At 38.0% G+C, this 13,738-nt stretch overlaps 1 protein-coding gene across 1 annotated transcript in view; it reads left to right on the forward strand.

Moving 5' to 3' along the window:
- The first annotated feature begins 10 nt into the window (after positions 1 to 10).
- The window catches only part of LOC103924763 (DNA repair protein complementing XP-G cells-like), a 15,302-nt gene continuing 1,574 nt past the window's right edge, over positions 11 to 13,738 (forward strand). The window contains exons 1-15 of the mRNA XM_009333343.1: positions 11 to 72; positions 275 to 395; positions 1,033 to 1,208; positions 1,724 to 1,839; positions 1,953 to 2,045; positions 2,874 to 2,934; positions 3,857 to 4,000; positions 4,942 to 5,149; positions 5,426 to 6,376; positions 6,789 to 7,021; positions 7,404 to 7,523; positions 9,239 to 9,452; positions 11,157 to 11,301; positions 12,107 to 12,307; positions 13,229 to 13,313. Of these exons, the coding sequence (XP_009331618.1) occupies positions 308 to 395; positions 1,033 to 1,208; positions 1,724 to 1,839; positions 1,953 to 2,045; positions 2,874 to 2,934; positions 3,857 to 4,000; positions 4,942 to 5,149; positions 5,426 to 6,376; positions 6,789 to 7,021; positions 7,404 to 7,523; positions 9,239 to 9,452; positions 11,157 to 11,301; positions 12,107 to 12,307; positions 13,229 to 13,313 (2,835 nt within the window). The 5' untranslated portion in view covers positions 11 to 72; positions 275 to 307. The remainder of the gene's footprint in view (positions 73 to 274; positions 396 to 1,032; positions 1,209 to 1,723; positions 1,840 to 1,952; positions 2,046 to 2,873; positions 2,935 to 3,856; positions 4,001 to 4,941; positions 5,150 to 5,425; positions 6,377 to 6,788; positions 7,022 to 7,403; positions 7,524 to 9,238; positions 9,453 to 11,156; positions 11,302 to 12,106; positions 12,308 to 13,228; positions 13,314 to 13,738) is intronic.

Below are 13,738 nucleotides of genomic sequence, written 5' to 3' on the forward strand. Positions count from 1 at the left end.
GGGCCGAGGCGAGCTGCCTGGTGGCCGGCCGGCGAGCAGCTGTCACGCCGCGCTTGACCGGATTTTTAAAAGGTTTTTCACGTACCGAAAGCTGAGGGAATCGTCCGGAACCGGCCCGAGGGGCTGCCGGGGCGGCGGGGCGCCCTCCCCTGCCCAGCCCAGCCCAGCCCAGCCCGCCTCGTCGTTTCTGTTTGCAGTGGTAATGCATCCTCGTTAATAAAGCGTACCTGGATCGTGTCGTCGTTGGGTTATTCCTTCTTCCTATTCCTCATAGGTTCTTCTCTCTCTCAGCAGCTGAGGAAGGGCAATGGGAGTTCAAGGGCTTTGGAAACTGCTTGAATGCGCCGGGAGACCGATAAACCCAGAAACGCTAGAAGGAAAAATCCTTGCTGTTGGTATCCTTCAAAAGTAAAGCTGAGGAACCAAATTTGTGAGGGAGATAGTTTTAAGTATTTCGCTTACTTCTACGGGATTTATTGTGCTTAGCTTTTTTTTTTTAATATTTTAAATCATGACAATATTTTGATAAGTAGATTTTATGCTTTGTAATATGTGAAATGCTAAGCTCTTTTTTTTTTTAACGTTTTAAAAAAGAGACTTTTTTAATAGATGCCTTACACAAGTGCTAGGCTGTAGGTTTTTGTGCTTTATAAATAAATGTGCTGCTCTGAGTAGGACTATAACATGAAAAAGTTTTAAATACTTTTGCATCAACTTTCCTATCATATATACTTGGTTAAATGCCGGAAAGATGTGGGAAGAAGCTACCCTTCATTTATTTGTAAAAATAACTGGGGGGGGGGGGGGGGTACTTGCTGCACGGTTATTTCAACTCTGCTTTTTGTCCCGGGAGAGAAGGGCAAGAATTTATTATTCTCTGAAGTTCACAAGTATTTGGATAATCTTGGTTTCGATAAGCCAAGCCTGGAACAGCGGGAAAAGCCACTCAGTCAAATATGTGCACTTTATAGAAACTATTAATATGGTATATGTGTAAGACAACACATTTTTTCCTCTTAACGGTTCTTTAAGATATCAGTATTTGGTTGAACCAAGCAATAAAGGGAGCCAGAGATCGTGGTGGTAATTCCATACAAAATGCTCACCTCCTCACTCTGTTTCATCGACTCTGCAAGTTACTGTTCTTCCGGATTCGACCTGTCTTTGTTTTTGATGGAGAGGCACCGCTTCTGAAGAGACAAACCTTGGTAAGTGCCTTTGCTGAGTCATTGCAATGCAAAATAGCATGTACGTGTGCTGGTACTAAGTAGCCATTTTCAATTTCCTTCTCACTCTGCCTGTGCTTCTGAGCCATGAGGATGGAGGGCTTGAAGTGCGCTGCTGTGCAGGTGTTCTTTGCAGTCCCAGTCTCGGTTAGCTGTTTGAGCAGGCAGCAGCTCCCTTTTGATATATTCAGGTTTGATTTGCGTAGAAACTGGATTGTGGGGAGGTAGATGATGGCATAAGCCTGAGTCTTGCTCCGGAATGGGCCTGAACGCAACTCTTGCAAGCATTTGTACCCAGAAGCTGAAAACTGTTCCCGAGTCCCACAGGGGAAACCGACATAGAGAGATTTAGAGGATCTGAAGGCTACGTCCCCATTGATGTAGGATGAGTTCGGAGTTGCTCGTAGACTCAACACACAGAATTATAACAGTAATTCACTGGATGTGTATCTTCAGCATCCAGCAAAATCTCGTTGGTGTTAATCTTATTTTCACAGGCTAAGCGAAGGCAAAGAAAGGAAGTTGCTGTCATTGATTCCAGGAAAACTACAGAGAAACTCTTGAAAACATTTTTGAAGAGACAAGTTATCAAAACTGCTCTTATGGGCAAAAGGCAAGAATAAAAATTATTTTCCCCTGGTTTATAACTGGCAGGTAAGTTTTTATGTAGCTCTTAATCACTGGTTTGTTTGTTTGTTTTTTTCTTTTTCTTTCCCTATCCCTAAGCAATCAAGTTTTGCCCAGTATTACACAAGTTCGAAGAGAAGAAATTGATGATATGTATGTCTTACCTTCTTTAGAGGATGAAGAGAAGAACAGGTAGGTAGAATTAAGAAAAATAGCTTAAATGGCTATAATAAACTCAGATAAAAGTGTAAACCACATTCTTTGACGCTGCTGAAAGGCCTTTGACCCATGAGACTCCATAATATATAAAGTATATTTCTTTATATTTTATTTCAGTTTCTTTTTGGAGAGTTGGGTTTATAGCTCTGGCTACAGAAGCCTTCTAGTTATTTATGGGAAAGTAGCAGAAGAAGCTTTCAGCCCACAGGTTAAATTTCTACACTGGATTCATGTTTAAGGATGAAAGTGCTACCTCAGTCTCCGTGGCCATGTCTATACGACTAAATGGAACTGATCGTTCAAGCGTGGGTAGCTGGTGTGTGGCAGCTTGATTCCGGTTTGCGTCCCCTCGTTCAGTAGTGTGGGCGTGTTGAGCAGAAGTAGGCTTTGTATGTACTTGTCAAACTTGTGACATCTTCTTAAATAACACTGAGTGGGAATGTGGAGCTATCCATTAGATTACTCTTTGCACATCTTATATATACTTTTATATACTTTAAATGCTGACCAAGTAAGAATCAGGTAATGATTTAAAGAGCAGCAGTTTTCTCAATCTAGTTTTAACTGACATAAGTCTGCCTTCTTGCTTTCTGTTCAGACTTTTTGACTTGTGTATGTATTTATACATGTGTGTATGTGTGCTTGTATGTATATGCATATATAGATGTGCGTACTTTGATGTTGTGTGTGAATTTTTGTATTTATCAGTGAAGGGATGACTAATGTCCTTTTGCTTAAAATAGGAACTTCATTTTCCTAAGTAAATATCTACATCTTTTTTTTCCTCTTTGTAATTTTTAGCTCAGAGGAGGAAGATGAAAAAGAATGGGAGGTGAGAATGAGCCAAAAAAAGATGTTGCAGGCAAGTGCATCCTAATTGCCCTGTTACTGTGAACAATCCTCTCATTCATGTGCTGTGCTTAAAAGACAAACAAAAAGGTTAAAAAAAAAAAAAAGTGTTTGGAGGTATAGGTCTTACTATAGCATTACTTATCAAGCAAACAAGTTAATTTTCAGTACTCTATGAATTCCTACTAATGAGAAAATACAAATGTAATTTTCTCCACTAGAATACAGCAGAATAGGAATTTCTTACGGTATGTGGTTTTTTTTTTTTTCCCTTTTGACTACTTTCTCTGGACATGTGGAGAAGAAATGGTTTTTCGTAATAGTATGCATTTGTACACATGTGTATGCACATATAAGACAGCATATTTAACAAAACTCCCATGCTTCTCCGAATATGAATTGATGTTGAAGCACTTCGGTCCTTGAGTTTTAACAGATAAATTCTGTATTCCCTTCTAATGTCCTGATCTCCTGGGAAGAGGAGAAAAGAAATATATAAACTAAGAAGGCGGCATAATGAGTAATAAAATTATCTCTCCTTTCATCAAAGTTAAAAAAAAAAAAAAAGAAAAAACTCTTGGAGATCCTGTTTGTCTTTGAAGTAGTTCGCATTCAGAAGGAGAACCTCTTTGGAAGGATAAAATCAGACTGGCTGAGGCTATAGGACCTGCTTCTGTGACTTATACTAAGTATCTTTTTGTAAAAAGAATAAAACTAAGTTTCTCTGTATAGTGTACTTCAATAATTACATACTTTATTTTATTAGGTAGTAGTTACTTTTTTTTTTTCTTAACTGTTTTCTTCACAGTATAGGAAGTAGCAACAAAGATTTTGTGGGTTTTTTTTTATTGTTTGGAATGATGCTCTAGATATTTTATTGTTCTTCCTGTGCTGTAATATAAAATAGGTGTTTATGTTGTTTTCCATTTTTATAGGAAGAGTTATGTGAAAATCCTCATTCTGTAGATATTGAATCAGAAGATTTCAACACGCTGCCTCCAGAAATAAAACATGAGATCTTGACTGATATGAAAGAATTTACAAAGCGAAAAAGAACATTATTTGAAGCAATGCCAGAGGTAATATTTAAAGTAGTTTTCAAGGCATCAGAATGGATCTATTGCCATTAATGCAGATGAAGACTACGTAAGAGTATCACATCTGGAAAGCTTTACCCCGAGGCCTATTTAATAAGAGATGTTACGTTGAGGGGAAAAAAACCCCAGTGAGATAATGACTCTTAACAGAGCCTTCCCGTGTGTCTGTTCAGAGTCCTATCTCTTGATTTCCACTAAAATTGGCAGCGCTAATTGAGTTTGGCAAGAATGGAAAAAATCATGGTGTGTCTCATGCCTCATCAGCATGAGATTGCCCAAGGTTTCAATTATAAGAACGCACTACTGGTGTGGATAAACCGGGCGGAATGAACGCAGCTTGAGTTCCAAACCCTCAGGTTGTTAGGGGAGCTGGCAGCTGGGAAAAGGCTTTTGTAACCTAGGCAGATGTGTTACTGAAGCCATTCAGAGACAAATGGGGAATCCTATAGTGCCACTTCTACAACAGCTTTTCAGAGCACAGTTAGATTTTAAAAGTACAATATGTGTCAGATCAAATGATAGTTTGCGCCCAAGTGTAAGCTAAGAACCATCATCTTAAAACCATCCATGTGTGGATTCTAATTGCGTTGTTTTTAAGATGGGGACCAGCTCCGTTAGCCAGCTAAGTTTTGTTGGTCACATCATTGAGATCTCATTGTGTTTAGCCAGCATTCAGAACTACTTAATGGTACCTTTTAGAATTGTTGTGTCTTACTGGGCTAGTGTTGCTGTCAGTTGGGAGCGCAGCAGTCGGTAAAAGACAAAAGTTACCTGCTTAAAAGAAATTCTTAAAAGGCTCTCCAGAGCGTGGTAAATGAAGTTGCTTAAAAGGTGCAGCTAGTGGCATTTTATTTAAATTGACTTGGTTGTTTGGTTTGGTTTTTTGGTGGTTTTTTTGTTGTTGTTTTTTTTTTTTTTTTAAGGAGTCCAATGACTTTTCCCAGTACCAGCTTAGGGGTTTGCTTAAGAAAAGCAACCTCAATCGGTGCATAGAAAATGTACAAAAAGAATTGAATCAACAGCACTCGGGTGAAATCCAAACACAATATGAAAATGAAGGTGGTTTTGTGAAAGAAGTGGAATCTAGGAGGGTAGTCTCTGAAGATACGTCTCACTATATCCTAATAAAGGGTATGTCACATCTTAATTTTGTAAAACCTTATGTTTGGTGTGTGCAGTCTGCAGCCGTCAGTTTTAAGGAAAACCTGAATATTGTTTACAGGTGCATGTAGCTGATACTTTGTATGAAATGTGCATTACTGTTAGGCATAATTAACTGTGATCCGTAAACATGTAGAAAACTGGTTTATTAATCTTTACATAATGAACATCATTATATAAAATGGCATGTTAGTATAAAGCAGTTTTGTACTAAAAAAAAAAAATCAACAAAAAACTTTCTTTCAGGTATTCAAGCAAAAGGAGCTACAAGTAGAGACTTGGAAGCTACTGCAGGACCCTCATCAAAAATGCTCGAATTTACTAAATCGAATAAAATCAATGAATCTCCTGCTAATGCAAAGCTAGTTGCATCTGACAAGTTGCAGACAGAGAAAGATAACAATGTGGTGACAGCACCACCCTCCCCTCGGACTTTGCTTGCTATCCAGGCAGCTATGGTAGAAAGCAGCTCAGAAGAAGAACTGGGGGATGAAGATACAGGACGATTGAACGTGGACCAATCTGTAACAGAGGAAGGCCGTGTGTCTCCAAGAACACTACAGGCAATTCGGCAAGCTCTGAGTGATGACGGTAAAAGGGAGGAAGTTGTTACTGTTAGAACTGATGGAGTGCTACCAGAAAGATCGGAAGTGAAGGATTTTCTGCTTAGTAGCTCAGATGAGGAAGATCAGATTCCTGAAGTTAGGGAGGGAAAAAAAATACCTACATCTACAATTCATTCGTCAAACCAAGTGATTATGGAAGACACTGAATTTGAACAAAAGAGTCAAGAGTTGGAAAAAAATCATGTTACACCCAAGGACACCAGTATATCCAGAGCAGAAAATTATTCTTGTATTGACAATACTAGAAAAGGCAAAGAAGATGCAGACAAAGAAGAAAATGGTTCCAAAATGGACTTAAATTCTTTGGGAGATAAGGATATAAACTTGTGCACGCAGAAGCCAAGCTGTTCCCCCGTTCAAACTAGTATAGGGGCTTTGATTCATGCTGAAACAACAGACCTTTCTAAAAATGAGGAAAACCTGAAAATTTCTGAAAATATAGAGGAAGTAATTTCGCAAACAGAAGAGAATGTATCTGAGGTGCAAAAGGATATTAGATTTTTTCCAGAAGCAAAAGGTCCTGAGGAGGAAAGAGAAGGGATATCACAGTCTGAAGACAGTGATTCTGATGGTATGTTCTTAATTGTGTAAAAAGATAAGAAAATAGGACCTTATTGTATTTGTAGTCAGTTGAAGTTAACCTTTTCTCCTGGTAAGGAATGCTTTAAAATACATCTATTCCTATGTATGTAGGAGGTGGGAAGAAAATCTGAGCTATGTTTTTCCCCTTGGTGTTACGTTTTATCATTGAAACCTGAGTATACAATACGGAGAATCAGGAAAGCATGCTGTTGTGTACATTGAACTTAACTGGTGTATTAATGGTCAGCCACTTGGTTTCTGTAATTTCACAATCCTTATATCTATTTACTGCACATGGGGGGTGGGGGGAAAGAAGAATCACTTCCCAAGTTAAAAACGTGTACAAATACTTCTTTTTAAACAAGCAGCAGGAAGTTGAAATCTTTGTTTTCCTTTAATAGGAAGCTTTATTGAAGTGGATACTGAAATCAGTAATGAGGCTGAGTTTCCCGCTAAATACGATGAAAAACTGGGTGATGAAACAGCACTTCCAGAAGTGGAGACAGCCAGACATGATATTGTCACACAGGACTTGCTGAAGGAGTCTGATGAAGTGCAGCTGGCAGATGATCAGAATGTTGAAAGAGATGATGATGGTAAAGACGCAGCGGATGAGTGGCAAGACGTCAGTTTGGTAACTCCTTGTTACTTGTTTTGAGCTAGTAATGAAGTGCTCTGTCCCCAGGTAGTTTTTAAGGAAAACTATTGGACAGCTTCTTACTGTTTCATTGCTTTCTCATATATGTATCTAATTCTATGGGAACTGGTTTTTCTTTAAAGGTGATGGTTAACCATAATATCTCTGAAATCAGAGGGAAACTTCAAGGTTTTAGCACTCTGATGAATAGACCTATCTCTGGTCTTATAATTTACTGCGTTAGAGAAGCTATGACAACTTCCAAGCGTGAATTAATGGAGCAGATACTACTAGAATAGTTATAGTGGAGACTTAGTGCTTTACTTAACTAAGTATATGTGATTTGTTGAAATAATGAAAATCTTGTTTTATTTTTCAGGAGGAACTAGAAGAATTAGAAAATGACCTTTCTGCTGAGCAGAATATGCTTCAGGCTCAAAAACAGCAGCAGGAACGTGTTGCTGCTTCTGTAACAGGACAGATGTTCTTGGAAAGCCAGGTAGTATTTGTTGAATCATTTTGATTTGATACAGCATGATGTGGTTCCCCCCCTCCACCCCAGTCAAACATTTTCTGAAAAGCTGTTAGTAATTTTGCTTAATTATAGGTCACCTTTTTTCCGTTTAGGAGCTTGTTTTCCTCAGTCTGCTGGATTTAAAATTTTGAAAGTATCGAGATAATCTTGAATTCCAACAATTTTAAATAACTGTTATAACATTATAAAATAATAATAAAATTATGAATAAATCAACATTTTTTTAAGCACCAACTTTTAGAGGTTGGGCCAGTTTGATCTTTGCCTGTTGCTGTGAAAGGTGCAAATTGAACAAAAAAATATTAGGAAGTTAGATTCAGCAGTTACATGGAATTGATGTAATCTGGGTGTTAGGTAAATTGTGATTTTTTCCCCTAGGGATTAAAAGATAAAAGCTTACAAGAAATCCGTATGGTAACCCAGGTTTATGCCCTGGATAACTGATTTTAAAGAATCTCAGCAGCAATACCTGCATAAGCCTGTAACTTCTGTTTCAGTGTTAGTGTTTAAAGATTAATGCAGTCTAATGGAAGGACTACTTGCAATACAATGTGTTGGGGTTGACATATCCATAACATAGCAGACTAGTGATAGTATCTACGATGTAGTAAACTTATTCTAACAAATTAATTCTGAGAAATATATAAATGCTTTTATTTTCTTTGCATAAAAGGGATAATTTAGATAGTCTTAAAATGATTGAAGTTTTTGTTTCCTTTGTTAAATATTTGCTCATACTTGTTTCTTCAGATGATTTTTTTAAAGGCCAGTAGATTGTGCTTTTGTAACATTACATGCCATACAATGGTAGATACACCGTTATCTACCATTGAAGTCTTTTGACCTTGTGCTTTTGCTCTTCATTACAGTAAGTTTTAAGTCTTGAGACTGACTTTCAGAACAGAAAAGCCAGCTGCAGTTAGAAAAAAATAAGTGTGTCTATGTGCAGATATATGTATACATACCAAATATATATTTAATAAATTTTACACCTTAGCTTTTGCAGTGATTGTTGCATCCAACTTGGGAGCAGGAGAGTAAATGGAAAGCTTAATTTCTGGAAATGACGTAATCCAGAATTGTGTAACTAACACAAGCCTGTAAACCTAGTGTGTGTGGGATATTTAACTGAGGTTAAATAATGTATTTATTATTTAACACCATTAACAATGTATTTATTATTTAAAACACCATCCAAAGGATGATTAGTCTGCCCACTGTTTCCTGCTCGATACTAATGTTTCTCATATGCTTTCATACCACTTTCTGAGCTAAGGTGATGACTTTTTTTTTTCTTTTTCTTTTTTTTTTCTTTTTTTATTTAACCTGCATCTGTCTTTCATGGACCCCACATAATTGTAATGCACGGACTTTTCTCCATGTTATGGAAAGCACAATACTTAAGTATGCTTGTGTAATTAAGATAGCGAATTCTCAAACTGTGTAGTAATAGTGTGATCAAGTAGTGCTTGACTTACGTGGCACTGTCTGCCTGAGACGAGCAAGTGGGATTTCCCCCTTGACTTAACTGTGCTTGGCCCTTTTTAGTGGAAATTAAGATTTGCTGTGAAAGATTAAATACCTTCCGAGTGTGAATCTGGCAGTTCCAAGTCAAGCAGAAGTCTCATAGAAGTTCATTCTTCAGATGAAGTATTAACTGTTTTCTCTCCATCCTGCAGGAGCTTCTCCGTCTGTTTGGCATTCCATATATTGAAGCTCCGATGGAGGCAGAGGCACAGTGTGCTATATTGGACCTTACTGACCAGACCTCTGGGACAATCACCGATGATAGTGATGTTTGGTTATTTGGCGCACGGCATGTTTATAAAAATTTCTTCAGTCAAAACAAATATGTGGAATATTATCAGTATGTTGATTTTCAAAACCAGCTAGGTAAGCCTGAGGTATTGGTTTGTTAAATACAGTCTTTAATAAGACAGTGCTGCCACGTATCTTCTTGAAGTTGTATTTTCTACAGAATTTTGTGTGTCTGTTACTACAATGACTGTTCTTTGGAGAGTCTCTAAAGACATTCAGTGGGGTTGCTGTTCTTACTGCCAGATGACCCCTCTGAATTTGCAGACACCTGCATTTAATACACTGAGTTAGTGGGATGATCATCAAGGCTGTAGGTATGAACTATGGTATCGGTTTCTGGGTAAATGTCAATATGACTTTTCTGACACAGTGGGAAAATTATATTCTGATGTCATCAGCTTTACAGTCTTCTGGAAATGGAAGTTAATTTTGGACATACTGACACGTAATGTGTTAGAGGAGGATCTGGCATATGCATATGCTCTGTAAAAGGTTTTTCATTTAGTTAATACTGACAGCTTTTTTCTTCTTTCAGATTGCTCTTGTACCAGTCTAAGCAAATTGTTGCTAATTATGTTGAACTATTAAACTTCAGTGTCACGTAGTGTATCAAGGAAAATATGAGCCAATTTTAACTTTTTCTTACACCTTGTTTAAGTGGAACTCTTTTAAAATCAGTTTTGACGTTTTCAAAGTTGAGAGAGGCTATAGACTTTGAAATAATATTTTAATGTCTTCAGCATGTAAAATTTCACAACATTTTTATGTGGTGAAAAATACGTCTTTGGTTTCTTGAATGAAACATTTTTTTCCCCTACTTATGCCTACTTAGGTGTGCTACTGTAGCTTACTTGGAAAGGATTGCTGTGAAAGCATGTGTATGATTTTTAGCTATTATTAATGTAATAAACCAGAGCTTTTATTTAGTTATGGGGGAAAAATAGTCACCATCGGTCTTTATGTCACATCCCTCTGCAGTCTTGTACTTCTAATCCTTTTCCATGCATTGCACAATTATTCTTTCTTGACAGTTGATGGATATCCTGACTAGCATGCCATGGTCTTGCTTTGCGTGCTTAGACACACATCCCTCCTTTTCTCCACTGAATTGCGAAATTTTTAAGATTTTTTTTTTTTACTTTTTTTTTTTTTTACAAAAAAAATCTAAACTCCTGAAGCTAGTCACTGAAAATCAGTCTGGTTGCCTTAGATCTTACAGCGTACCAAGTAAAAGTGGCCAGCTGAGTTCTTCCTTCTTTCTGGCTGTTTCACAGACTCTTTTGGTCTAGTTAGTAACTGCACTAGCACAGAGCAAAAGGCTTCCAGTTTGGGAACACTTTTAAGAAGCAGAGGCATTGATATTATGGACTAGAATTCAAACTGAATGTTTTTATTTCTGATTCGGGGGTTATTAAGTTCAGGTCAGCATTAGATGAGAACAGGACAGTAACTGGAGAAATACATGTAAATTAATCTCTCTTAGCTCTTAGCAACCCAGAATTTCCCAATGGTCTTTTACGTTGTAACATTTTAATTTTGGCAAGATGTATTTGCCAAGTTAGCGCAACTACCGGTGCTTGAGCTAGCAGTAGCATATTGACCCTGCTCCAGAATATAATTTAGCAAGTTCTGATGTTGAATTAAATGTAATTTTACAGAGTTAATGCCTTTGTGTTCCTTTTGGTTTTTGCCTTTCAGATAATACAGTATTTCTTAATTTGTAAGAGAACGGATGCTGAATCCACTGGTTTTATTTGGTTTACGCACTTTCTTTTACAGGGTTGGATCGAAACAAGCTAATTAATTTGGCATACTTGCTTGGCAGTGACTACACTGAGGGCATCCCAAATGTTGGCTTTGTAACAGCGATGGAGATTTTAAATGAATTTCCTGGACATGGCTTGGAACCTCTCTTAAAATTTGCGTATGCTTCATCATATTTTGCTTTTTTGTCTCTCCATAATATGAATATTAGTGAATGTACTTTTCTGCTGCTTAAGCATACAACAAAACAGATGACCATCATTAAGGAGACTAAGTTAACTGTAAAATATGTGACTCCATCATATCACTATTTGAAATGGCAGGTAAATAAGGTGAGAAGTTGATACAGCAATTACAGTGAGACTAATGAAGACAATAGAACAGCTGTAGAACTGTGCGGCTGCCTCTGAGTTCATTGCAGAGCTGGATCCGTAGTGGAGTGGAGGTTTATTCTCCCTGAGTTTGTGAGAAGGTGCTGTAGCTTGCTCGTAGAGAAAAGAGACTTGATGAGTGAGGAGTGGATGACCTGGAAAGAGACAGACAGGTAGGCTGTGGGGAAGAACAAGATTTGAAGAGGGCCAGGCCCGTTGTATTGGCAATGGCAAGGATGGTTGGAAATACTTCCCCCCCCCCCCCCTTGCATACCAAAAAACCTCCAAAAATGATGATTATGTGTGGAACATCCTCCCCAAGTGAGGCTGAATTTAGAGCCTTCTGTTTAGCAGCCTGTGGGGAATCCAGGTGATATTGGCTACTGTGGCTTACAATGGCTGTGTTTAATGTGTATGTTTTGTCTTTTCTACTTTCAGATTGTATTTCCCTTTGGCTATTTTTTATTTGGAAACTTCCTGCCTCATCTCATGTAGTAACTGAAGTAGGGAGACTAAGGCTATTGAAATTAGCATGGTGGCTCTTGATATTCCAAATTATATTTTATGGAGGCAAATGAATACTCTGTTTTTCAGTGAGTGGTGGAATGAGGCTCAGAAGAATAAGAAATTGAGACCTAATCCACATGATACCAAAGTCAAGAAGAAACTGCGGGAGCTGCAGCTTTCTTCAGGTTTTCCAAATCCAGCAGTGGCAGAAGCATACCTGAAGCCTGTGGTGGATGAGACAAGGAGTTCATTCATCTGGGGGAAGCCTGATGTAGAGCAGATCAGAGAATATCCTTTTACTATATGGCAGGACTTGTTAGCTACAAGTACTCGTATTAAAGTTCATAAGGCTAGTTAGTGAGTCAGTAACAGAGTGTCAAATTCTTAACATCTCATTGGTGTGAGGGGCCCCCCGCCCCACCTGCATGTGCTCTCCTACAATGATACCCGCTCTGGAATGGAAGGGAATGCAGCCATGCATGTGTGGCGTTCAGGGCTGCTTTGCCCTCCTGAGAGAGTGGGCTGCTTCACTTTGCATGCAAAGAGAGTCTCGTAGCTGGACTGAATAGTTTGTTGTGATGTTACATTTCTGTAACTGTGCTGTGCCTATTTCTAGACTTAGAGCGGGATTGTTTGCACGCTCCTGATGTATGTTTCCCATCTTAAATAAGTTTCAAAACCTAGTCAGAAATGGTGATTCAGTCTGCGCTTTACCCCTAGTTATTCACTGCATTTCTTGCAATAATGTCTATTTCTTGCATCTGTTGCAGCTTGAGCTGCAGTGAATTGTTGAAAAGTAGATGGCAATGCATGCAGAACTAATAGTGTTTTAAACAGTAAATGTAACTTCCAGTGTGTGCAAGCGTAAAAATAAGGTTTACTTACAGGTATTTTGTCTTATGGCAGTAACGTATAGCCAAATGACTTCTCTCTTCACTGAGACATGCTTTTGGAAATGTTGATATTAGAGAAAGAGTTCTGTAACTAATAGAGATGTAACAGCATGGTTAAGATACGTAGCGTAATACTGAAACCATCCGCATAAGTCAGTTGTAGTAACTTAAGAGTATTTTATCTGGTTTTGCAGTAGAAAAAGCTTTGAAGTAGAGTAACTTTCCTCCAGGCGTTGTTTATTTGAGGAATTTTCATTTTATGTGTTTACAAAATACTAGTAATAGCCATTTTGTAAAGTTCCATAACTTTCTGCACATTCTGTCAGGATCACTTTGGCTGGACCAGGACAAAGATAGATGAAATCCTTTTGCCTGTGATAAAACAGCTGAACTTGCAGCAGGTAAAGTATAAAACTATGTGTAGTTTAAAGGGTAACTGGAAGATTGCAAGAGAAGCACTTTAAAACGAACACCAAGGCTTTAATCTAAAATACATTTCTCGGAAACTGAGATTTGGCTGTATTTTTTTTTATCTTTATATTTTTAAAAGTCATTAGACTTACTTCTCTAGGCTTCATTTCTGTATGATTTGGGTGTGCTGTGAGGCACTCTACATAATTTCAATTGTTGGTTTCAAATGTTGTTATCTATCAAGCAGCTATCTTAAGTCCAGGTTGCTGTTTGTTCTGGTTGTAGCTGAAACTACAGGTACCTCAAGTACTTTTAAAAGACAGCATGCTGTCTCTAAAAATGATTTATAAAAATGCCCCTGAGATTTTGGTGAAGTGAGACTGACCATTTGGTACCATCTATATCCTTTGAGGAG

Source organism: Pygoscelis adeliae, unplaced genomic scaffold, assembly GCF_000699105.1.
Source record: "Pygoscelis adeliae isolate BGI_AS28 unplaced genomic scaffold, ASM69910v1 Scaffold48, whole genome shotgun sequence".
Lineage (NCBI taxonomy): Eukaryota > Metazoa > Chordata > Aves > Sphenisciformes > Spheniscidae > Pygoscelis > Pygoscelis adeliae.